The sequence below is a fragment of the Micromys minutus genome, assembly GCF_963924665.1.
Source record: "Micromys minutus genome assembly, chromosome: 31".
Taxonomy (NCBI): Eukaryota; Metazoa; Chordata; class Mammalia; order Rodentia; family Muridae; genus Micromys; species Micromys minutus.
Genome location: NC_137966.1, coordinates 2,981,685 through 3,006,300, shown reverse-complemented (window position 1 = coordinate 3,006,300; position 24,616 = coordinate 2,981,685). Strand labels below are relative to the sequence as shown.

General features: G+C 41.6%; 1 protein-coding gene across 1 annotated transcript in view; it reads left to right on the top strand.

Annotated features, from left to right (window-relative positions):
- ATP10B (ATPase phospholipid transporting 10B (putative)) overlaps positions 1-19,283 on the top strand; it is a gene marked incomplete at both ends in the record, with an annotated part of 91,217 nt that extends 71,934 nt beyond the window's left edge. The window contains 6 exons of the mRNA XM_080942274.1: positions 3,426-3,502; positions 4,684-4,809; positions 10,977-11,177; positions 12,898-12,978; positions 14,305-14,409; positions 19,068-19,283. Of these exons, the coding sequence (XP_080798400.1) occupies positions 3,426-3,502; positions 4,684-4,809; positions 10,977-11,177; positions 12,898-12,978; positions 14,305-14,409; positions 19,068-19,283 (806 nt within the window). The remainder of the gene's footprint in view (positions 1-3,425; positions 3,503-4,683; positions 4,810-10,976; positions 11,178-12,897; positions 12,979-14,304; positions 14,410-19,067) is intronic.
- Positions 19,284-24,616: the final 5,333 nt, after the last annotated feature.

Here is a 24,616-nt window from a genome sequence, read left to right as displayed (position 1 = left end):
GCAAGAGAGTGCCACTCAGAAACATCTTCTAGCACCCTTCCAAAATTATGTTACCATGGTAATGCCTAGGCTCTCTATAAATTTGCTATTCTTCTGGGGCTAGAAGGCTGGTAGGGGTATTTCAAATTATTAAGGGGTATCTTTGAATTTTGAATTTTAGCGCCTCTATATCCAAAGCATATTCTTAATCTACTCTCTTTGGTTGATGATAAATTGGTCAGAAGATAAAGGATCAATCACATCAAGCATAGGAATAAAAATTTCCCACTGAGTACCTCCCAGGAACAACAAGCCTGATTTATAGGAATCTTTATGATCTGGTCTCCACTAACTCGCTGATGGTGTTTCTTATCATGGCCAACTTTCATGCCTTATCACTATGCTCTTCATATTCTGCCCAAATTAAACTCCTTGCCATTCTCTGTGGGCCTTCCTCCTCACTGCCGTCTCTCCAAGCCTGTCTAGAAAATGCTCTATAAAACACTCTACAACCATCCCCCTATCTTGCCCTTTTGAGGGATTTCCATCCCCATCGTTACCTACTATACATGAGCTTACAGGGACAGGGTCTGTCTCAGTCACTAATTGATCTGATAATAAGCACATTCCGTACATGTATCCCTGCCCTTCATCTCTCAGATCACATACAGCAACCTAGTCTCACTCTCTGCAATTGTAGTTGCCTTTGGGCCTAAGAGTAGATAAGTATAGAAATCAACATTCATGAGTTTAAATAGCTACTATGACACATTGTTATAAATTGCTATAATATTACATTATTAGTTATTGTTGACCTTTTGTTAGACACAGCTTATGAATTAAAACTTATTATTATTACCTGTCTATAGAGTGTATTGCTGCCCATGGTTTCAGACACACACAGATAAGGGTAACTATGCTATCCTACTTAGGATCATCTCTACAGATGTTCTAGCCTCCCTTTTTTCTCTCTCTCCTGTTTTTGGAAACCATCATATTACTTTTCCTAGTCTCTACGTGTAATATAAAAACTGAATTTAAAAACTGGGTGGACCGGGCACAGTGGCATAGACCTATAATCTGAACACTTAGGAGGTAGCAGGAATAGGAACCAAAATTCAAAATTATCCTCACCAACACAAAGAGGTGTAGGCCAGTCTGGGATATATAAGATCTTGTCTCAGAGGAAAAAAAATAAAAATAAAAGGAACATGTCCTTAGCAACTACACTACTACTTCAATACTGTGAATTGTCCTCTTCTGTAATTCAGATACACAATAGGCAAAAGCCTAGCACATATTCTCTGAGGTTGGAGATTGGCTTCACTCCCATAGCAACAGAAAACAAAACCAACAAGGCGAGAAATAGCATGATTCCACACCTCTGCTTCTCCTGGTATGCCAACAGAAGAAGGCAAAGCTTAGGTTTATTCTGCCTTTGAGAGGATTAAAATTATGGACTGCCATGCTATTGAGAAAGAATCACTATTATAACGACAAGGTCTACCAAGAAAAGCAACTACTACATTTTTAATTGGCACATAAATTGTATAAATTTATGGAGTACAATATTAGTGATAACATTTTAAAGCTCCATATATTTGTTGCCAAATACTTGCAGAAGAATTATTCTCTCTCCTCTCCCATTTCATTAATTTCTATGATGAACAATGTAAAGTTAATTACAGCTTATATATGAGAAGCTACTAGGCAAAACCAGTAGGTTCCAGAGGCAAATACAGTAAACACTGTCTCTAACAGAGGTCACCAAACCATAGCCCATAGGCTGACTCCAGCCTACTATATATTTTTGTATGAAAGCTTATAATGTCTTTTGTATTTTTAAACATAAAGTTTAATACTACCAGCCTTTCATCAACAATTATTTCACTTTGCTTTGTAGCTTACTAAGCCTAAAATATTTATCTGATCCTTTAGAGAGTTTAATTTGCTGAGCTCTGGCTTACAATATAAAGCACTGGGGAGATCTGAGTTCTATAAGATGCTCTTACGGTATTAGAACTGTATGTGGCTTCTTGAATTAAATAGAGCTTCACCAGCCACATTTCAATAGATATAAGATGGTAACTATTTTTGTATTATAGATAGAGTTTTTTACTAAATCAGAGAAAAATCTATTCCATAGTCTTGACATCAGAAGTAGGGTGTCCATGTGTGTGTATGTATGTTTGTTTTCATGGCCTTACCTCCAGTTTCATGAAATCCCAATTCATTCAATGTGATTACTATAGCTCAGCCAAAAGATGCAGTGAATAGATATCATTTTCTGTATTTACACAGAAAACTGAATACCATTCATTCCGTGCGTCTCTGATGAACTGGCTGTCCCCAAATTCTAGTTACCTTGACATGGTAGTTGGTTCAAGTCAAAATAAAATAGTGAAGGCTCTTAGGCTTTGTTTCAGTCACCTCTTTGTCATTGTGATAAAATATCTGACCTGAACAGTTTCAAGTGAGTGACTGTTTATTTTGTTCACGGTTTGGGCAGTTTCAGTTCTGGCTACACTACATCCTCCTGAAGTGTGAGGTAGGATCTCAGGGGAAAAGTGACCCCATGGTACAGTCTCACTTAGCATTTGTTCTAGCTCTAACACACACACACACAAATACACATACATACACATGCACACACACACACACACACACACATACACACACACACATATATATATACACACACACACACACATGCACACACACACACACAAAGTCATAATGTAGGGAGTAAGATAGAAGTGCCACCTTGTTGCAACCAAAACTTAGAAACAAGAAGGCACCTAAAGAAGACACCCTTCAAAGGCATGTTCTAAGTCACCTTCTTCCTTCAGCCAGATCCCCCTTCCCACTAACTCTCATCACATTATAAATCCATGACTGGACTGCTCCACTCAGAGTCAGAGCCCTTATGACACAATCACTTCTCAGTGGGTAGATCCACCAGCTGGGGACCAACCCGCAAACACACAAGAGACAAGTTATAGCAGATCCCTAATAGCCCCAGAACCAGAACAGAAAGACCCAAGTTTCAACACTACTACATGCCTTCACAGGATGGACAGCCCTCACCAAGTCTCAAAATTGGTCAGATTCTCAATTTACTGGTCAGCAAAATCTATTCTGAGATTTGCAAAGGCCTTTCTGTACATTGTAAAGGACCATTCATGACACTTTTCATCACCATTGATGGGAGTAAAAAAAAAAAAACACATCAATAAGTACTCATTGAGAGACTTAAAATAAAGTGGGGTTTATTCTTATCCATAATTGAAGAACAAGAAGACTTTCAGGCCAGATATGGTAAAAGTGGTATCCTGTTTGGGTTATTTGTTGAAAGGATTCAACTGTACAAATGGGCCACTCTGAACCTTCTCATCACTGTGTGGTTGGACCGGTGTAAAGACACTCAGTGGCCTCTTCTCTTTCAGGGGATGGAGCCAATGACGTAAGCATGATTCAAGCTGCTGACATTGGCGTTGGCATATCTGGCCAGGAAGGCATGCAGGTACCGGGCCCTTCCTCTCCCCTTTCTTCTTGTCTGCTCGCCTTTATCCTTGCTGTAGATTAGGGGAATATCCTACAGTGCTGAAGAAATCTTCCTTTGAGCCTCACAGAATTACTGACTGACTGTCGGGGTCCTCCATGCATCTCTGTCCTCTTTCATCAAAATCCTACCACTCAGTCCTTTAAAAACAGAGGGACATTGAGGCTATGTCACTTACTACAGAAAGCAATGGTAGCTATACTCCAAGGCTACGCAGCATATATAAAAGCCTTTCCCTGACTCTACATATAAGGCCTTCTTGTGACCTCTATAAGGAGTAACAGACATTGGGATATTTGAATATATTTTATTGCCTCATAAATTAATTGGTAATTAATAGTGTACCAACAAGCATACTAAAGTGAGATGCTATTCTTTCCCAGTTAAGTCGGACCCTGTTTTTTGAACTGCCAATACTTGTAGTCTCACCACCAGAGAAGATGTTGCTTTACGTTGTTGCTGAGAACAAGAACACCAACCTAAGTTCTCTGTCACCCGTCAGCTATTTACCATGTGCCAGCGATGCTATATATTTTATGTGTTACCACTTGGAATTTCAATAATAATTATACATTGTAGAAAGACTAAGGCTTGGGGAGTTGATAGAATCTGAAAGTATTCCAAGATTCCTTACAAACACATCTAAGCCTCACATTCTTAAAAGATCTTTGTATTTTCTTATAAATGACCACAATGAGAGAATGCCTGTCTCACCACCATGTAAACAAACTTTGCAACCAATGCTGTCATCTGTATGTTATGCCAATGGTCTACTCCAGAAGCACCGAAGGGTGCTCAGAGGTTTGAGAACCACCTGGTGAATTCAGTTCTCTCTTTCATCCCTAGAACAGAAACTGCCGCTGGGCCTTAATAAATAGTTGCTGACTAAATGCATGGAAACAAGGACCAAGTAGAGTTCTGGCTCTTCTGCCTCCCCCTTCTTAGATTCTAATAAGGTTTCAGCTTCCAAAAAAGAAGGAGGGATGTCGGAAACTAAAGGGCCCCCTAAGAGTGAGCACATGACAAGGGCCAGGCAGACCCTGAATGCTGCAGACCTAGAATAAAGCACACTCTTCAAGAGAGCATCTTTGGGGGCATTGATGGTTGTAAATTGACTGCTAACATCTCTGCTTTCCTCTTAGGCTGTCATGTCTAGTGACTTTGCCATTGCCCGCTTCAGCCACCTCAAGAAGCTGTTGCTTGTGCATGGTCACTGGTGTTACTCACGCCTGGCCAGGATGGTCGTGTATTACTTCTACAAGAACGTGGTGAGTGTCCCCAGTGTCACTGCCCACACACGTCACAGAGTCCTTGCCAGAGCTCTGTCTCTCAGAATACTGGATGGAGCATTTCTGTCCGAGGGAATCAATCAGGCTGACCTGGATTTTTATCTCACTAACTGTGCAACTTTGGGCAACACAGGTCATTTCTCCATAGACCATAGATTCCTCTTAAATCTTAAAACAGGAGAGGGGGCAGCTCTTTCTTGCTGGAATGTTGTCATAAGAAATGGCAATGCTGTTCAGAAAGCATGTGGCACATAGGAGCAGCATGAATGTGTATGAATGTGGATCCTGGAGTCGGGCCCCTTGTGAAGGTCTCCAAAATTCTGTTTCTCCATCTACAAAATGCAGGTGGCAATGGTTCATTTCTCGCGAGTGCTCTGATTGGTCAGCTCTTCATCTGTGTGGCAGAGTACCTAGAATAATCAACTTACAAAGGAGGAAAGGGTTATTTTGGCTAATTCTTCTGGAGGTTTCAGTCCATGGTTGGTTGGTCCATTGATTATGGGTCTGTGTATCCTAAACAAAAGTTGGTTTCTATCCTGATAAGGTTCCAAAGCAAACACCAGCTGAGGCACTGGAGCTGTAACAAAGACTTTTATTTTAAAACTCTGTGCTTAACGGCGACTATAAGAAGACATCAAAGACTAGTTGGACTAAGGGATGGGGCAAGGGCTGGGTTTCCTTCACCTACTTCAAGGATCTTTGATGAAAACAGAATTTGATTTCTTTTTTTTTTTTTTTTTTTTTTTTTTTTTTTTTGCTTAAGGAAGAATGGACAATTAACACACACTGGGTGATGAAAGACAGATATAGTAGCCTATAAAATGATATCATTTTCCTCTTACTCTATGGTTTTAGGCTCTGAGACGGTCTTCCCTTTTCAGAAATGAACGTCTCTGTCAAAAGTCCAATGCATATGCATACGTAAAAAGAACCACACAACAGAAATTAGGTAAAAATCAGCTGGGTGGTAACATTAGCACAGTCTACTATGCAAATGAGTCACTCTGTGGGACTTAAAATCCACTCTGAGAATGAAGGACAGTTTACTTAGAATTCAAAACACCCTGTTTGGGTTCATTTGTCTTTTGCATCCAAGGACCCCACTCTTTGGAATCGGCACAGCCTCTTCTCTGCATGAAATTTGTGAAACAGAAAGCAAACCTCTAGCCGGCCACACTCTCAACGCTCAAATGATATTTATTTCTAGCGTGTTGCCAAGTTCAATGCTGCAATGCTGGTGCGGTATTATCTCCCAGCTGTAATTAGAGGGTGGAAACTATGACTTCCATATCCGAAACCAATTCCAGGGGGGATTAAAGCCCTGCCTGCTCTGAAATTTGAACAATGAATTAATTACTGTAATGGAGCATCTCGGGAGGAAGAATGGGCACCGGATCTCAGCCCTGCTCTCACAGGGTTCCGTGTGCTCCCTGTGAGATTCAAAGACCAGAGGGAAAGTGGAAACCATCCTCTAGGGGCAGGATATACTCTGTGATGTTAAATTTTCCAGATGCATGCCAGGACAAAACAGATTTACTTCATCTATTCAAATGCCTATTGAATGTCTGCTGTGTGCTAGTCAGCATGCTAGCCAGTGGACGCAATGTGTGGACTTCTCCAGGAAGAAAACTTCCTTACCCTGAGGAAATGCCCTGTCCATGTGGAGATGACAATGTTATTCCCGTAAAGACTGGCAACAAATGTCTGCTTTGTTGGCTATGGTGGTCTAGACGAATCTTACTATGTAACCCAAAGATAGGACCAAGGACCTGGAAAAGTCCAGAATAACTAAAGAGAAAGAACTTTGAGAGCTAGAAACAAGCACCTGAGTTTTCAATTAGGATAAGGGGCAACTGTGTATCTTGGAGCTTCATTTTTAGATTGGACCTAGTAATATTGCTATAGTATTGATATTTATTAATGACATGCATTTGATGATACTAGCAATAACCTCTCCTGTGGTTAAAACTAATAGTAATGAGTACTGCGCATCAAATGTACTAGATACAAACCTGGTATATCTCAGTCATAATGTAGTTAGTGTTAGAACTAATAATCGCATTCAAGTCTTATTATTGATAATGATAATAGACTCTTCCAATTAACATAACCTTATCAGATGTGGCATCATTTAATCCTAGCATTTGGAAGGCTGGCATGGGAAGACTGAGAGTTCAAAGCCCTTCCAAGACCATGTCTTTTAAAAAATAATAATAACCCAGCCATTAGTAAATGAGGGTGCTAGTTTGGCACAAATCTACTGAGTAAGTTCTTGTAAGACATCCCCTCTCACCCCCACTGCTACCTTTAAGCCTTGGGTCTTGAACCTCTCAATTCCCTGATGCTAGATCCATACTTCAAACCATTTTACAATATGGTTACCAGTGGAAACCCGACACTTCTGGTAGGAGGATCTTGGACAGAAAGAGAGTTGTCAAGACAGAAGTAAAACCTGGAACACCAGTGTATACATTTAGTTCCAGCACTAGAGAAGCAGTGGCAGACAGATCTGTGGATTTGAGGCAATCCTGATCTACATAGTAAATTTCAGGCTAGCCAGGCCTACTTGCTGAGACACAGTTAAAAAAATGGCATATTTAAGCCTTATAACTTACCCTTCTGAATTACAAGGTCATCAGAAAGGCATCACATGGTAACCCTCATGAGGTCGCCTTTCGCTGAGGTTTCCTGCTCATTGACTAACTTGTATTAATTTTTTTCAGTTTGCATCCACAGTGGTAGGTTTTATTATGACCCCTTCAGACACCATCATTAGCCTTTGTTCCCATTCATCCCCCCACAAACCACTCCATCCCAGTGTCCGCCCCCCCCCCACAGCTGCCTTCCTCTGTTCTCTCAATTACCCCTTCTTATTTTGCATATTACCTTACCCTATCCCTCAGCCCCTTTAAAATACCCCCCATGATCCTTTCTAGTTTCATGAGCTAGGGTCACACATATGTAAGTACTTACAGATACACACCACATGTTCCATATCTACTCATCTGTTTCCACTCCCTGACCATCATGTATGGTGAAACTATGAAGATAGCCATGCAGCATCTCTGTGTATGGACTTAGAGTCTCTGGAGTATATATCAAAGACGAGCCACATGACAGATTTTGAGGAACGACCCTCCACAGAGCTTTTCATAGTAACTGCCCAAGTTCTGTTCACTCCAGCTGTTTGCAACATCCCTCCTTCATCATCCTCTGACCAACCGATCGATCGTGGTCACTTACCTTCTTGCTGACATCAGCCGAAATTGGCACCTCCCTGAGAGCTAAGGATCGTGGACACTTTTTCAGATATTAGCAGTTTGTATTTATTTTGAGAACCATGTAGTCAGCTAATTAGCCCAGTTATTGGTTAGATGGTTGTAGGTGGTTAATTACAGTTATCTGCGCAGCCTGAGTGCGAATCCCATTTCGGATGCACAGTTGGCAGTCTTTCTTTGTGCATTGCACAGACAGTGTTTTTACCATGGTGATGGTTTTTAAGAAGCTTTGCCGTGCAGAAGCTCCTTAACTTCACCTAATTCTCTTTCTCAATTTAGGGGATTATGGCCTGAACCACTGAAGTCCCAGTCAGAAAATCTTTTCCTGTGCCTGTATCTTGTTTTCTCTCAGAGAGGCTTCAAAGTTTCAGGTTTTACATTCAGGTTTCTGGACCTATTTATAATTTACTTCCACACAAGATGACAGATGGGAATCTAACTTCCTTCTTATACATGTGGATATACAGTTTTCTTAGCACCATTTATTAAAGAGGCTGCTTTTTCCCCAGTGTGCAGTTTTGACAGCTTTGTCGACAATTAGACAGTTAGGGCACTAGAGAGATTTCTCAGTGGTTAGAGCACTGCTGCTCTTCCAGAGGTCTTGAGTTCAGTTCTCAGTACCTACCTAAAGCTTTTCACGACTACCTGTAACTCCTTACTCTGCAGAACCTGATTGCCCTCTTCTGACCAGAGCAGGCACTGCACTCATGTGGACACACACACACACACACACACACACACACACACACAAAATAGCTTTTATCAAAAAGAAAATGCTTGACATTTTTCTATGAAAATCAGACTGCTGTCACTGTGTACATTTATTTCCAAGTCCTCTGGTCTATTCTGTTGGTCTACGTGTCTGCCTTTCCAGACGATGCCAAGCTGCTTTTGTTACTGCGGCTCTGTAACATCATTAGATAAGAATCATTTTAAGTATCCCAGACCTTGTGTGTGTCCATATGAATTTTGGTTCAGTTCAAGTGGGGTAACTTCATTTAAGGTATGCATGTACACACGCACACGCACACGTGTGTGTGTGTGTGTGTGTGTGTGTGTGTGTGTGTGTGTGTGTATGTAATTTTAGGTAAATATTAAATGTTTAGGACTTTTTCAAACAGTCTTAGTGTTATTACTCCTCCCTTCTGCATTGGCTCATCTCCTGATCCTTAAATAAGCCCCGCCTCCATATTTACCTGTTCATGCCACTGGCATCTTACTAGTCCTTTCTCTTGGTCTTCTCTTACTTCCTGGTTTCTTCAGTTACTCCAGCTTTTATATTCCCATTGAAGACAGCCACCATTGGGAGAATGTGTGACATTTGTCTGTCTTTATCTGGAACTGAAAAGCTCTAGGTACTGGTCTCGGGGATTAAGGTAGATCACTGCATGACGTCCTGATTTTTATGGTTCCTGGTTAGCAATCTGATGTTATTCTGGTGTTTCTGTCTCTGTGAATTGTCTGTCGCTTTTTCCTCTCACAGCTTTCTTTTTTCTTAAGATTTTTATGAAGAAATTTTCGTTAATTTGTGTGATATGGGATTGTTTCGTGTGAGAGTCCAGAGCCTGTAGAGATGGCATAGAACATCTGATCCCTTGGAGAGTGAGTAGCGGGCAGCTGTGAACCTGGGTTCTCTCAGAAGCAGTTCACACAGCACACCACTTGAGTGGCACACACTTTACTGCCCTGTCCCTACAGGACTCGCATCACCACATCTAACTTTGTGCTTTGACACATTGACTTTACAGTACGTCATACTTCTCTGCTCGTATCTCTTGGGAGTTCTAAATGCTTATTTCCTCCCCCAGATCATCTGTGCCTTTGGTTTACCTCAGTCCTTTCTTCTGTTTCACATGTCAGGGTCTGTTATCCTGGTCAGGCCCCATGTCCTAGGGATGCTATGGACGTACACATTTACTGACGTTTAAATGCAAGGATTCATCTTTCCTCTCCTGCATCCCTGGAAGTTTTTTCTCCTGCTAGGATGAGTATTTGGGAAACACTTTCCACTGGGTTTTCATTTTATTCATTGAGCTTTCATTTCCAGCTTTAAAAAAAAAACTCTTCCAATATCTTTCCCTTTTTTTTTCATCCAAATCTTGAGTTTTCTGTGTTCTGACTTTCCTCTCTAGGATCCCCACTGGATTTAGAACATTTTCTATGTTCTTTTAAAGAAATATTCCACCAGCATTTCACCTTTCTGAATCCCATAACTGAAGAACTGTGTAATTATGGAGGAGTTGTGCCATCTTGATTCTCGTGTTCCTTGAATTTCTGTCTAGCAATATGTGGGTGTCTCTGCGCTCGCATCAGGGAACCTTCCTTCATACTGAGCTCTTGAAGGCTCAATCCCCAGCAAAGCTAAGCCAGGGGGAAATTAAAGCAGCAACAGCCTAGCATGCAAGGTCTAGGAATATAAGTTACAGCCCAGCCATGACCAGAGATCTGGAAAATGAAATTTGTATGAGCTACAGACGCAGCGTCTGAGTCTCCTCCCTCTGCCAGGAGGTGTCACCTGTGCCGGGAATCTTGATTCCTAAGCTTTTCCTGTCTTTACCCTTGCTTTTACTCTCCTCTTTAGAGAGTCAACCTGTAATCTGCCCTCTTACCTGGAAGTCCACAGCTCAGTTCTCTATCATCCCTTCCCTCTTTCTGTTACTACTGGGTTACTGTTTGTGTATCATGCGCCATGACTGATGATAAAAAGACGTTCAGAGAGATGACTTAGCTTGCCCAAGGTCGTAGAGCTAGTGATGGATACACCCAGGTATGTAAAATCCAGCCTCTCTACTTCCCAAACCTGTGCTTTGAAGTCCATCACAGGACATACAGGGCCCTCACTCATGAAGCCATGCTCCTTGCCTGCAGTGCTACGTCAACCTGCTGTTCTGGTACCAGTTCTTCTGTGGCTTCTCTGGCTCCACCATGATCGATTACTGGCAGATGATATTCTTCAATCTCTTCTTCACGTCCTTGCCTCCCATCATCTTTGGAATCCTCGATAAAGATGTCTCTGCAGAAACACTCCTGGCATTGCCCGAATTATACAAGAGTGGCCAGAACTCTGAGGTGAGGAACTCCAGAGGCATGGGGACACCACTTCAGGTCCTCTCTGACCTCTGCATGACCTCTGATCTGACTGTTCCCCACATGTCAGAGAAAGAGTATTAGGCTACTAGTCAGGAATTCCACTGCCTAGCCACAAATCTGTCACTTACCTCCTTTGTGACTTTGGGTGACCCTGAACTGTTTCAAACGTGCAGCTAAGCATGTTAGTGAGACTATCAAGTATATTTTAATAACATTATAATTATATCATATCAACCGCCATAGCTAAAGTGTGGAGTGCATATGATAAAATCCCACCCCTCCGGGATACAAGCCCATTTTCTTTTCCTCTAACAAAACACCAAGGGGCAGATAATACTACAAAAGATTTCTATGTAGCTCATAGTGTTGAAACTAAAAGTCGGAGATCAGGCAGCTCTGTTTGCTCAGGCTTGTAGGTCAGGGTTTCCTGGGCTCCACCACAACATGAAGGCAGCATCATGGTGGGAACACATGAGAGAAGGCAGATCACATGGTATGAAAAGAATGTGGTGAAATGTGTAGATCAGAATCATTTCAGCAACCTGTTATCATGAGAAATAACTCACTCTGTAAAGCCAACATTAATTCAGAAAACACCTTCCCTTCAGTGGCCAACTAGGCCACTAGGCAACATCACCATACTGAGGATCGAGCTTCCGACATGGAAGCCCTCAGGGATACACTCAAATCATGCCCAAACCATTGCTCCTGGTTTGGGGGAGTCCCTATGACTAACAGCTAGTTTTCTCCTCATTAGTAAGGCATGGAATGAATGCTTCTGGCAGAACTAGACCTCAAGATTAAGCTTGTTCTAGACTCTGTATAATCTAATTAACTTCAGAAGGCTTAGAAAGTCTTCATGTAGGTTTCCATGAAGGCCATAGTGAAGCTCTGAATGACTTGAAGACATACCCATAGTAAGGGTAGACAAGGCACAGACAAGGAAGCTACACAGAAGAGATAGGAGCAACACTGGCTGCCTCCAAGGGAGTTGTAAGGAAAGAGCTTCAAAACACCTAAGAGTCCAGTTCATGCCTTGGCACCTGGTATGAAGAAGAACAAGGGTGGTGGCTCGGAGCCACCGATTATTTTGTGGACAGCCAAAGATTCAGACCAAGTCCTAACCCAGAGGAGAATAATACAGCAGCCAAGATAAAGAAGGGTAATGGGGTATAGCCCACCTCAGGCTCTTTTATCTCCCCCATAGACATGCTGGCTACAATCTGTGAGTATATATCACACACACCATCATCATCATCAAGAATGGAGAAGAGCAGGTACAAGATGAGAAATATTGCCTCTAAAAGGGTTGATCTCTGACTTTTAGGAACATTAATCCTGGTCTATGAATGACCTCTCCATCGCAGATGGCACTTAGTGACTTCAGAAATAGCAGTACTAGTGACGGAGCTAACGTGTGGCATTGACGGTGGTGTTGACAGCATTTTCTGGATACCAAAGCACAGTGCCATTTGGTACAAACTCCATATTTTATGGGAAAAGAAAACAGTTCTCAGAGAAGTTCACAATTTCTACAAACTTAGGTGTATATGGCAGAGCTAGAACTTTATCCCTTTGCAGCTAAGATAACAGGTATATGAAGTATCTTATTGCCAAACTCAGCCACATGTAAGGAAGATGCTTGCAAAAATCAGAGGCTTGCCAGGATGCTGAATTACTGATGTGTTCTTACCTGCAGTGCTACAACCTGCCAACGTTCTGGGTTTCCATGGCTGATGCGTTCTACCAGAGCCTCATCTGTTTCTTCATCCCTTACCTGGTAAATCATACAATCCCATCCTAGACATACAAGTCACATGTGAAACTAGTATTATACAAAATCAAGACTAATAGTGTCTTTTTTATGCACATCATGGCAGAGACTGAAAATAATTAGCTGAGTACTCTCAACCCAAAGTGTTTGATAGCTCTTAAGAAACCAAGTATTGTCCTGACACTGGGTTATTATCCCTTGTGAGAAAAACAGTTCAGAGTTGGTTCACGGGCCTACTTAGATATGGGACTGCATTGTCAGGAACCATGTTGCCTGACTTCTGCTCTCTCATCATACTGTGGCAGCCCCTCCTCCGTACATGCCTCTGCTCTATAGTGTCACCATGGAATTATAGCGTGTCTGCAACTCCCCTGCCTTCTAAAGGGACTATGAAGGTGCCCAGCCTCCCAAAGGGAGGAAGCACCTTTGGGCATAATCCATCCTATCCTTCTTAGTCTCAATAGCTCCTACCCTAGAGCTGAAAGCATTTATTACAGTTAGGGTTCCTACTGCTGTAATAAAGCACCACGACCAAAATTAACTTGAAGAAGAAAAGGTTTATTTGGCTTACAGTTCTACATCCCAGTTCATCACTGAGGGAAGTCAGACAGGAACTTGAGGCATCAACTGAAGCCACAGAGGAGTGCTGCTCACTGGATTGCTCCTCATTCCTTGATCTGCTTGCTTTCTTATAGCACCCAGTACCACCTGCCCAGGAGTAGCATACTCCCACATCAAACATTAATCAAGACAATACCTTACAAACTTGCCTAAAGGTCAATCTTACGAAGACATTTTCTCAATTAAGATTCTCTTCCAAGATATGTGTAGGTTCATGTCTAGCCCTCAAAAAACTATCACACTTGCCATTCCTGGACTTGCCTGCCCTCTATTCAAGACTATCATTTCCTTTATCACTACCTAGTCTTAGCTGATAAATTTTCATCTGTGCTTCCAGGGTGTCTAGTCCTTACAACACTCTTTTATCCTCTTAAAGTATACCACCACCTGCCCTGTCTAAAAGACCACAAACCCCTTGAAGGTAGACATGCATACCCTCAGCAATATTAGGCTGTGCCTGGGAAATGCTCAGGAAAGCCTTTGTGCACCACTCCACCATGGTTTTCCTCTTTGACCAAAGCAAACATGATCCTAAGCAGTTTAATAGCATCTACTCATTTCTTAACCTTTCAGTTTCTTGAACCAACCCCATTCCCCCCACCTCGCCTCACTGTGTTCCTTCCCCTCCCTTGACTGTTGGCTTCACTGTGTTGAATGCATAGCCTTAAATCTGTGCATGCCCTGATGTGCCTGTTTGTCCTTCCTCCTTAGACCTACCGAGGCTCAGACATAGATGTCTTTACTTTTGGGACACCAATCAACACTATCTCACTTACCACCATCCTCTTGCACCAGGCAATGGAAATGAAGACATGGGTAAGGACCCCACAGGCCATTTAGCTTAAAACTCATATTTCTGTTCATTGACTGCACTCAGATTTTTGAGTTCTTTTACTATATATAGTTAGTTCATCTAGCTCGATAAAGCAATCAGTTTCTCGCTGTGCCCTTGTAAAGCAGCGGAACTGGCATTGCCGGACTCAGTATCCAGCCAGGATGACAACACTAGCAATCAGAAGGCAGCGAGACAATTGCAAAACCAGTGATATACTGATTAAAAAAAAATTCAGGAGCACTGCAGAGCTAGGAAAGGCTAGCCCGAATACAGCTCAGGCTACTCCTCATTGAACTCATTTACCGAATATCAAGCATCAAAAAATATCATGTTGCAGTATTTTAAATCTTAAAAGGCAGGGTGAGGGCCAGAGTTTGATACTCAGCACCCACATTAGAGTCGGATGCGGTGGTGTGTACCTGTAGTGTACCTGTAATCCCAGTGCCAGGAAGTAAAAATGGAGGCAGGAAGATCTTTGCAGCAGATAGTTAGCTAGCCAGTATAGGAGAATCAAGGATCCTCGTTTTCAACAAAAGACCCTGTCCCAAAATATTAAATGGGTTTTGGGGAAAACAGACACCCAAACAACCTCTAGCTTATAGGTAGATAAATGATAGAGAGAAAGAGAGTAATCTTACTGAGTTCCCCTAATCAATAACCCTAAGGAGCTCAAAATCAGTGTGCCCAGTATTAATCAACATAGTTCACATCTATTACCTTATTTAAATTTACTATGCCCTTAGAGTTAGGTTCTTTTTTTATATTCTCATTTTACAGATTTAGGAACAGATGCAATAAGATTAGAAAACTGGCCCCATGCCTCTCAAGGGAGAAGTGAGCTTTAAGCCCTGGCACTCTGACCCTTGTGCCTTTACCCACTTTGCTAATGACCCAGACGTAAGATTGAGTGTCATGTGGAGTTCACAGTGGAGAAGATCTACCCATATCCGTGTGGAAATGACTACCTCTGGGAGCACATGTACTAAAAATCTAAACTGCTCCTAAGCTGGACCAATGCATGCCTGCAGTGCACAGTGAAACCTCCCCTCCCCTACCATCATAGGCTGTAACCAGTGAGAGGCACCAAGAAAACTTTTAGGTCTGAGAGGTCTCCTTGTGGAAATCTTGTTCTCCAGTGTGTGCCAGTGATAACAGTTCTCCAGTGTTCATGGTAGGTTTCTAGATGGGCCATCAGTACCAGAAGAGGTAAGGACACAATAGAGAAGTCAGGTACAGCATGCTTTCTAGGAGGCAGGACACAGCCATGCCAGAGGGGAGTCTGGATCTATTATAGTTGGGGAATCTGGAGCTCCATTTACTGCTAGTGCAATTATGTTTACCCTACAAAATAAGCTATGGGAAATATGGTATTGACAAGCTCCTGGGGTATAGTTACATCAGAAACAGTAAGTGAAGTGTGTAAGAGTCTTTGATATTAGAAACTGCCCAAAATGAAAAAAAAAATAGCATTGAAATTGAAGGTATAATCTGTGGGATCCATTCTAGATCAGACAGCATGGGAAAAGAGAGAGAGTGAGAACTGCCAAATTGGAAAGTAAAGTGGAAAATTCATCTAGAATGCCACACAAGTAATAAATAGTTATTAAAAGGAAAGGTGGTTGGAAAACTGTCCACACTGAAAGACTCATAAGGTGATAAGAAGGGGAAGGGGGTAACTAAGCAATGTTTGAAGAACTAAACATTCAGAATTACAATTAGTCAAAATAGATATGGCTACACCACTCAAACATGAATGGTAAAACTGCACAAGACCAAAAAAGACACAGAGCTGGTCAGCTAGGGATCAGGGTCATTCCAACATAATTCATACTAGAGCATGCCCAGAAGACCAGTGGTTAGTGAAGCCAGCACAAAAACTGAGTAGATTTAAGCCTTGTTTTTGAGCAAAGACATGAGGGGAGGTAACTGAAGTAGCTCTGTGTATACATAGCCCATTAATGGATATAATTAATCCTTATTTATTTTGCTTTTTTTAAATTAATGACATTTTCAAACAAACTATGAGGTTTATCATTCACTTTAAGAAAAGAATATATTGATTTGTCAAGAATACTCAAAAACAATAGGTAAGTGATTTAGCAAAGAAAATAGAATATTTAACTGTGCATTTTTCCCCACAGGAATCCTTAGTTTTTAGTATGTTTAACTTCAGCTTAATTACTAAATAGCACATGAAGTAAAAAAGAAAATCATGATGAACAGTAACCTCCTACTGGGTGACTAAAGAACCATGACCTAGGGTTTTCTTAAGAGAGTGGCTCCTAGTGGGTCAAAAAAAAAAAAAAAATCAGTATGAGGATAAACGTGAGTTTCAGAACTCCCTTGAAAATACACCCCAGCAAAGCTAATGGGGTGGGGGTTGTGGGGGTTCACAAAGAACACAGTAGGAATGAAGATGATGATAATGGTGGTGGTAGTTGTGTTCACACTTAAAGGTTACTAAAACATAGTCAAGATCAAGTAAACAACTAAATCCTGTCCCCAAAACAGCAACTCCAGAGGACTATAAAGTGGGTTTGACCAAAGTTAATATAACATTTCTATCATTTACTACTCTTTTCATGGACTAGAAAAATAAGAGATTGGTCTTGGACTACTCATGCTACTGTAAGGATAGGAAGTTGAGAAGGGACTATTGTCCAACTCCTCCATTTCTAAGATGCCTTACTTGGGGAACAGAGCCAAAACTGGACACTATGTTCTTAGATTATAATGGCAGAATGTTCTCCCTACACCCACTTTTATAAATCCATTCTTTGCCCAGAGACCTTGTGACTCAATCACTTCCCCAAAACAACCTGCCTCCTCTAGTCTCATGTAAGGCTTTAGGTGCCTCCTAGGAGCCTTAAAGGAACACCTACATTCAAATGGCAGTGATACTTATTCTATGACTAGAGTGATCCTGAAGCCACATGACCACAGGCAGTCCAAGGATTGAAAAAAGGTCATGCAACTAAAACATTTTGTTTTGGTAAAAATGCTCAGCAGTATGTTAAAGGTGAAGAAGTACAACTTTCTTATCCTATTAGCAGACTATAAAACTGATAAGAAATGCTAGAGCAGTGCTTCTCAACCTGTGGGTCATGACTCCTTTGGAGGTTGAATGACCCTTTCATGGGAGACCACTGGAAATCACAGATATTTACATTATAATTCATAACAGTAATGATGTAGCAACTAAATAATTTTATGGTTGGAGTCACTACAACATAAGAAACTGTACTAAAGGGCAGCAGCATTAGGAAGGTTGAGAACCACTGCTCTACGGGATGATTTTTTTTTTAAACAATTAGGAGAATTTCAAGTACCCACAGGCTATGAAAGAATCTCACTACTAAGTATGCACCCTGCAAATAACAATAATAAACATGTATTCTTACATGTGTGTAAGGAAACACACAAAAAATGTTTGCTGCAGCATTGCTTTTAATTTTATAGATGTATATTGTGTGCAGTCCCATCTTTGCAAGAGTTAAGCTTACAATCTCTGTTTTTGTTTTATTTTATGGTAGTACCAACACCATACATGTGGGTTAAAAGCTGTATTTCAAATGTTGAACTTATATTTTTTTTCCTGAGCTGGCAATATGGTGGGATATTCTCCTAAGGCAGCTGCAGAGCTAAGCCAGCAGGCTCTACTCAGCCTTATAATCACAACAACAAACAACCCATTCTCTGTGCTACACTGCTTGGCTGGGTGCTCAGGTCAGCTATAGTCAGAAGCATTTGCAACATACACTATTTTCTACTTACAACAGGCTTATAAGGCATAATAACTCTGTCATGAATCAAGAAGCTTCTATAGCTAAAATGAACAAGCTAGAAATATAACATCTGTGCACACATGGATTCAAGTAGACTGTTGAGTGAAAGAAAATGCAGAGTTATTTTAAGTCTGCCTGGGGCTCATAACAAATGCTGTAGATAATGGGGCTTAAACAGGAAAAAAAGTTATATATTATATTATCATTCTTGTTCTTGAGGTTAAAAGCCCAAAGTCAGCATCCTAGCCCAGGAATTGTCTGGAGGAAAGTCTTCATTCCAGAATATAGACAGCTGACATTTTTATACATCCCTGGAAGAAAGATGTTCTTTCTTTTTGTGTTTCTTAAGAGAGCACTAAGTCCATTAATGGAGGGGGACTTCTAAAATATCTCCAAAAGCCTCATATTCAAATACTATCAATTGACAACTTCATTATATAGATTGGGAAATAGGCACAAACATTCAATCCATAAGCAAAAGTGATTCCTATAGATGATGAACACGGGTATGTAAACATGTATAAAACTTTCCTAAAAAAGGATGAACACTGAAATTTAAGCTCAAGAATAAAGATAGGCGAGCCATTTACCAAGAGATATGTAGTATTACCTTAGCTTTATCTTAGTACGCTTGAAATGTTCATCTCAAATTCTGCTGTCTAGGATGCTCACAACCATTACATTTTCTTTAAATGGTATTTTACAAGTCAAGTCAGCTAGGCAGAACTTGGTCCATGATCTGCTCGTTTTGTGAGTGCCTGATCTGTGTATGCCTCTTCTGAATGGTGTAAAACAAAGGTTAACTAAGCACCTGATGAGACCCTCCAACAGTATCTTCTTTGTCCCCTCCACAGACTGTCCTCCATGGCCTTGTCCTCCTCGGCAGCTTCTTGATGTACTTCGTGGTTTCCCTAATATACAATGCCACTTGTGTCACCTGCAACAGCCCCACCAATCCCTACTGGATGATGGAAAGGCAGCTCTCAGACCCTACGTTCTACCTCATCTGCCTGCTCACACCAGCTGTGGCTCTTCTACCAAGGTTTGAGCTCTTGGGCACTGTCCTTTGAGATTCCCAGCCTCCTCTAAGCTCGTATACCTCAAATGTATTTGCTTCAGTGAAGAAATTCCTGGCAAAATCAGCTTAAGGATAGAGGGCTTTGTTTCGGCTCACAGTTTGAAGATAGATGTCTATCACGGAGCCTGCCACATTGCAGCCATGCTCAGAAAGCAGAGGCATGACTACTGGTTCTCAGCTTACTTTCTCTGCATAGCCCAGCACACACTAAAGGTGGCTCTTCCCTCCTCTGCTAAACCTTTCTAGAAACACACAGAGAGATACCCAGAGGTGTGATCCTATAGAGGTGATAAATCAGTCAAGTTCACCGGGGCCTTGAAATTGCTGCCCAGAGTGAAAGTGCTAGTATCAATGAACAGTAAGCCGGAGGGTAAAGAACATGGTCCCAGGTCAGCCATAGAGAAGTAAAATGGCCTCCATTGTGATATATGTAATTCGGGAGTGATCATTTTACCTCCCTGACTTATCAATTTTGTTGTGTGCTTAGAGAGCATTTTTTCCAAGCTCTATAATCTTTTTCTATTGGTCAGGGAGTCTTACACTTCAGTGCTCGTAGGAAAGACAACAGTCCAGCAAGCTGCATGCAGTGTGCACGGAGACAAGCAACCTCCTGTAATCACAGGAAAGAACTGTGAAGCAGAACTTCAGATGTCTCTCAGAAATGTTCTTCATGAAGCAGCCAACATTTGATTATCGCTTCAGTTTAAAACGCATGTGGAACGTTTTTAAAGGCTCTGTTTTCCTGATAAATCGTTCATACTCATGTACGATGTCTTGATGCTACCCACCTAAAACCTTCTGCTTTTGAGCTGTCAGAGACCATACCAGCAATCATGGCGCTTCCCTGTGGGGCTCATGTTTGATACGCACTGTACAGCCTCATAGCCAGAAAGGAATTCATAAGCCCAGTGTCCTTCATTAGAAAACTGATTGGAGCTACTCTTACAGCAGCAGCTCAAGAAAGGCCATTGAAACATGGGCAGAGACTTCTGACACACATGGAGAGAACAGAGGGGCATCAGGTTGATGGCTTACTGAACAGACAAGGGATGAGTTAGGGAAAAATTGGCAAGTATGTTCTTGCTAGTGACCATGGTATACAGGCCAAATCTTGGCTTAAATCATCACCACAAAGTTGAATTCTATTTACTAAGGTCAAAGGGATTTCTTCTGATAATGAAGGGATTATTATAATAGTTGTAAGGACTGCTGACCTGCAACTCCTGCATGATTCTTGTTTGTTTATATAAAGCCAGACGATAGAATGTTTGCTATAGAAAACTGTTCCTGGCTAAAAGTTGAAAGTCGCATTACTCATAATGGGGATTGATCTTCTTTGCCAATCTTATGATAATAGACTACTAACCTTAGTCTGGTTAATCCACTCAGGTCAAAAGAACATTACAAATTCCCTTCAACCAGAGAATAGATGTATGCGAACTATTTTACAGATTTGCATGCCAAGCTTAAGCCCTAGTGTATTCTTAGTCCTTTTCATTGGTTATAGCAAATTGTAACAGTCTTTGAGCCCTCTGCCCTTGGCATACATATGTGTGTGTGTATGTGTATGTGTGTGTGTGTGTGTGTGTAACAACATGTAATGAAAGTGAGGCCATGATCTTGAAAGAGAGCAAGAAAAGATATATGGGATGGTTTGAGGGAGGAAAGAGATGGGACGTTATATAATCTCAAAGACTAAAGGAAATGATTCTGACCTAGAATATAGGTCTAATGGGCTGATGAGGTGATTTGACATGACCTATGCTCGGGATCTCTTTCAACTTCTCGTTTTCCTTTGCATCTCACACCCTCAGTACAGTGAGTGGCAAGCCTTTCTCCCAGGCTCTCTGGTCTCCTACTTTTATATTTTCTCCATGGATACAAAAATCACTGTTCTGAACTGGAAAATCTTTCACAGATGCCTCCCAACACAGGCTTCTCATTGATTCCTGCTGCATTGGCACATTCATCAACTGCAAACAATCTAACAAAAGCAGAGATCATTTTTAACTTTTCTTGAGGTTCACCCTCTAAAACCAGTCTGTTCGGAGTGCCCTTCGGCAAAGGCCCAGATCGCCCTCTAGCCATTATCTTTGGTATCCCTTGGGGCTGTACATCCTTAGTTTACACAGCAACAAGTCAGCACTTCTACCTGAAGCATCTTTCTCAGATACATCTGCAATTTTCATTTCTACCATTGCCATCATAAACAGACTACTTCCCCGACGCCCCAAACTATACTGTTTGTCTCCACTTGGGAATTTTCTACTGATTACTAATGTATCAAAGTCTTGTCTGGTCATGTGTTTGTCAGTCAGTGGAAGCTTCCCTGGGCCTTTATGATAAAATACAAAATGTAAACCATGGCCCACAGTCCTTGCCTGATCTAGTCATTCTCTCCCTATCTAGGATCTAACTGTCACTTTCACACCTCAGCTAGTCTGCCTCAGTGTCTCCAACCCCATCCCACCCCTGAGCTTGATTGTACAAAAACCTCAGTTGTACACCCAAGCACTTCTTCAAGGATGGTCTTTAGATAAGACCAAGTATTTAAGCCTTCTATCAGCAACCGCACTCCTACACAACAGGAAAGTAGGAGTTCGCTCTTGTCCAGAGTGTAATCCTATAGGACCTGACTGTTGTGGGAACACACATTTGTTGACTTGAGGGTGGGGGAAAAGGCAGTGTCCTGTGGGAATAGATCTAGACTAGGGAAACTTCAGTCTCCAAACAAGAAGTTCAATCTTTCCTGAATAGACTTGGCTCCCTATTAACTCTCTGGTGGGCTCTACTACAGTACTGAGAAAACCCTTGGCCCCTGCAGGTTCACCATGCAACTTCAAAATAGAAGAGAATAATGAGGAGCTTTCATAAAGAGGTTTTAAACTTAACGTTCTAAATGTCCTTCAGGCCAGGTAGGCTGCTTCTTAGACGATACTTAGAAAAGGGAATGTGGGTGGCCTGTGACACAAGCTAACACATCCTTAACATCCTCACCCTTCCACCTGGATAAATTTGGATCCAGAAGATGAATTTAGTCCCCCACAGGCTACATGCAACTTAGCAGGAAAAAAGTCAGGGTGAGCTACAGACTTTTCAGAAGAAGAAAACCTTGGAAATCTCTCCTTAGCACCTAGCGGTGTCTGTTTCCTTCCTGGGCAAAGACTAATTATATAAATAAATTTCTATTAAAAAATACTAGTATATATGCAGTAGACTAGTAACTAGGCTGTAAATCTAGAGAACTTAGGTCTGACCATAACTTGACAGCAGACAAACTGCTGGATTAATTTCTACATCAGTATAGAAAAGGAAAGAAAAGTACAGTTATGCATTGTACAAACATGCTAAGAAATGAGGACCACAGCAGCAGACAATTTCATTACATCACAAAATGCACTCACATAAGTTGGTGATGTCCCCGGGTGGTAGAATCATGTGTGCCCTATCAGGAACAGAGAGAGCCTCTTGTTCCTCAACTGTACCAAGCACAGGGATTTTTTTGAGAGAACTGAGTCAGTATTCAGCAAAGGGCCTCAAGCAGTCCTGGTACGTAATAAGCATTAACTGTTATGTGTTGCTGGTATTGTCATGCTTCCTCTGTGCCACCAGAGGCAGCCGCCATTAGCTTTGAGGGGACTCCCTCAGAGTCCAATAAAGACCATCTCTGCAAAGTTAGATTCTAAGACCCCTTTCAATGCTGAAACTTTATGAAGTCAACAACTGTTAAGAAAAGTATCAACTCAGGACCCCCAAGACCAAGTTCTCAGCACAACGGAGATTTGCTTGCCCCAGAGGGTCAGAGAGCAGGGAATAAGAGACAAAGACAGGCAATGGAAGATGGGGAATAAGAGGAAGGGAACAAGGGGGTGGGAAATATTTGTCCTAGAATGGGACAAAGGACTGCCTCTGAATAGAGAGGAGACAGACTTGGTGCATAGGAAAATAGGATTTTATAAACATACTGTTGCAGTAAATATTAAAAAGTGGCTTATCTTTTTATCCTACACTTTGCCAGCTCCACGGGGCCATCTGGCACTATAGGGATTTCTAACTTGGCATTCTACACCACCTCTAAGAACTCAGGTGTGGTTCACTTCACAGCCCCTGTTGCTTTTTACCTGGGTGGAGAGATTGCCCTGACATGTCCCATTCCTCCACTGCCTAGTATAAACATGACTCACATCTATTAACTTATCAAACAGGTTTATATGTTAAATTCTCAATCCACAAACCCTCTACACAGTAAGCTTACAACCAGTGGACAAACATATAAACTACCCATCCAGAAAAGATAAATTAGACCCATAGAAACCCTTAGAAATAATCATAACAACCTCATCAAGCTAGAGATGCACCAAGAGGAACATACACATCTGCCTCCATCTCCTCCTCTGTCAATCTCTACCTACTGCCTTCTCTTCTGCTCCTCTAGACTCTTTCCCCGCCTACTTCTCCACTGTCCAGTCATATATCACCTTAACATCAACCCACACATACAAGGGGAAACTCTTTGTTAGGATGGGGTATTTAATTTTAATTGGGTGTGTTAATTTAGATGAGCCAAAGGAAGCTTTTGATTGCTAGAATTCAATACTTTAATAGCTGGACCTTGGTAATCAGCCTTAGAAGGAAGAAGTGGCCAAATAAGAGAAGAGACCTTGGTGGCTAGCTTTAGGGAATGTAATCTAATGAGTTTTAGCAAGGCAGAGGGAATGCAAGAGAAGGGCAAGGCCTGCCAGAGCCATGATCACCATGCTCCAGCTGGCCAGAATCCCCTGGTAAGGCTCCAAAAGTCACTGAAAAAAGATCCTGGACTCAGATAGTAAGCAAAAACAAAGAGCACTTATTCTGCAGAAATTATCAGCATGTAGGGGTCAACCATTCTCTAAAATGGCAACCCCAGACAATGGTGGGAAGACCTTCTTACAGGGAACTAGGAGAACTCTCTAGAAGGATTATGTAATCTCTGATGTGATTGGTAGGGACCAAAGTGATGACATTAGTATAACTTTGATTAGTTATAGTGTTTGACTACTCTTAGTCTTCTATATTTAGAGAGTAGGTTAGTGTACTGGCTGGTTTTGTGTCAACTTGACACAAGCTGTAGTTACCACAGAGAAAGAAGCCTCAGTTGAAGAAATGCCTCCATGAGATCCATCTGTAAGGCATTTTCTCAACTAGTGATCAAGGGGGAGGGCCCAGCCCACTATGGGTGGTGCCATCCCTGGGCTGGTAGAAAGATGAGCAAGCCAGGGGAAGCAAGCCAGTTAGTAATATTATTTCTCTATGGCCTCTGTGTCAGCTCCTGCTTTCTGACCTGTT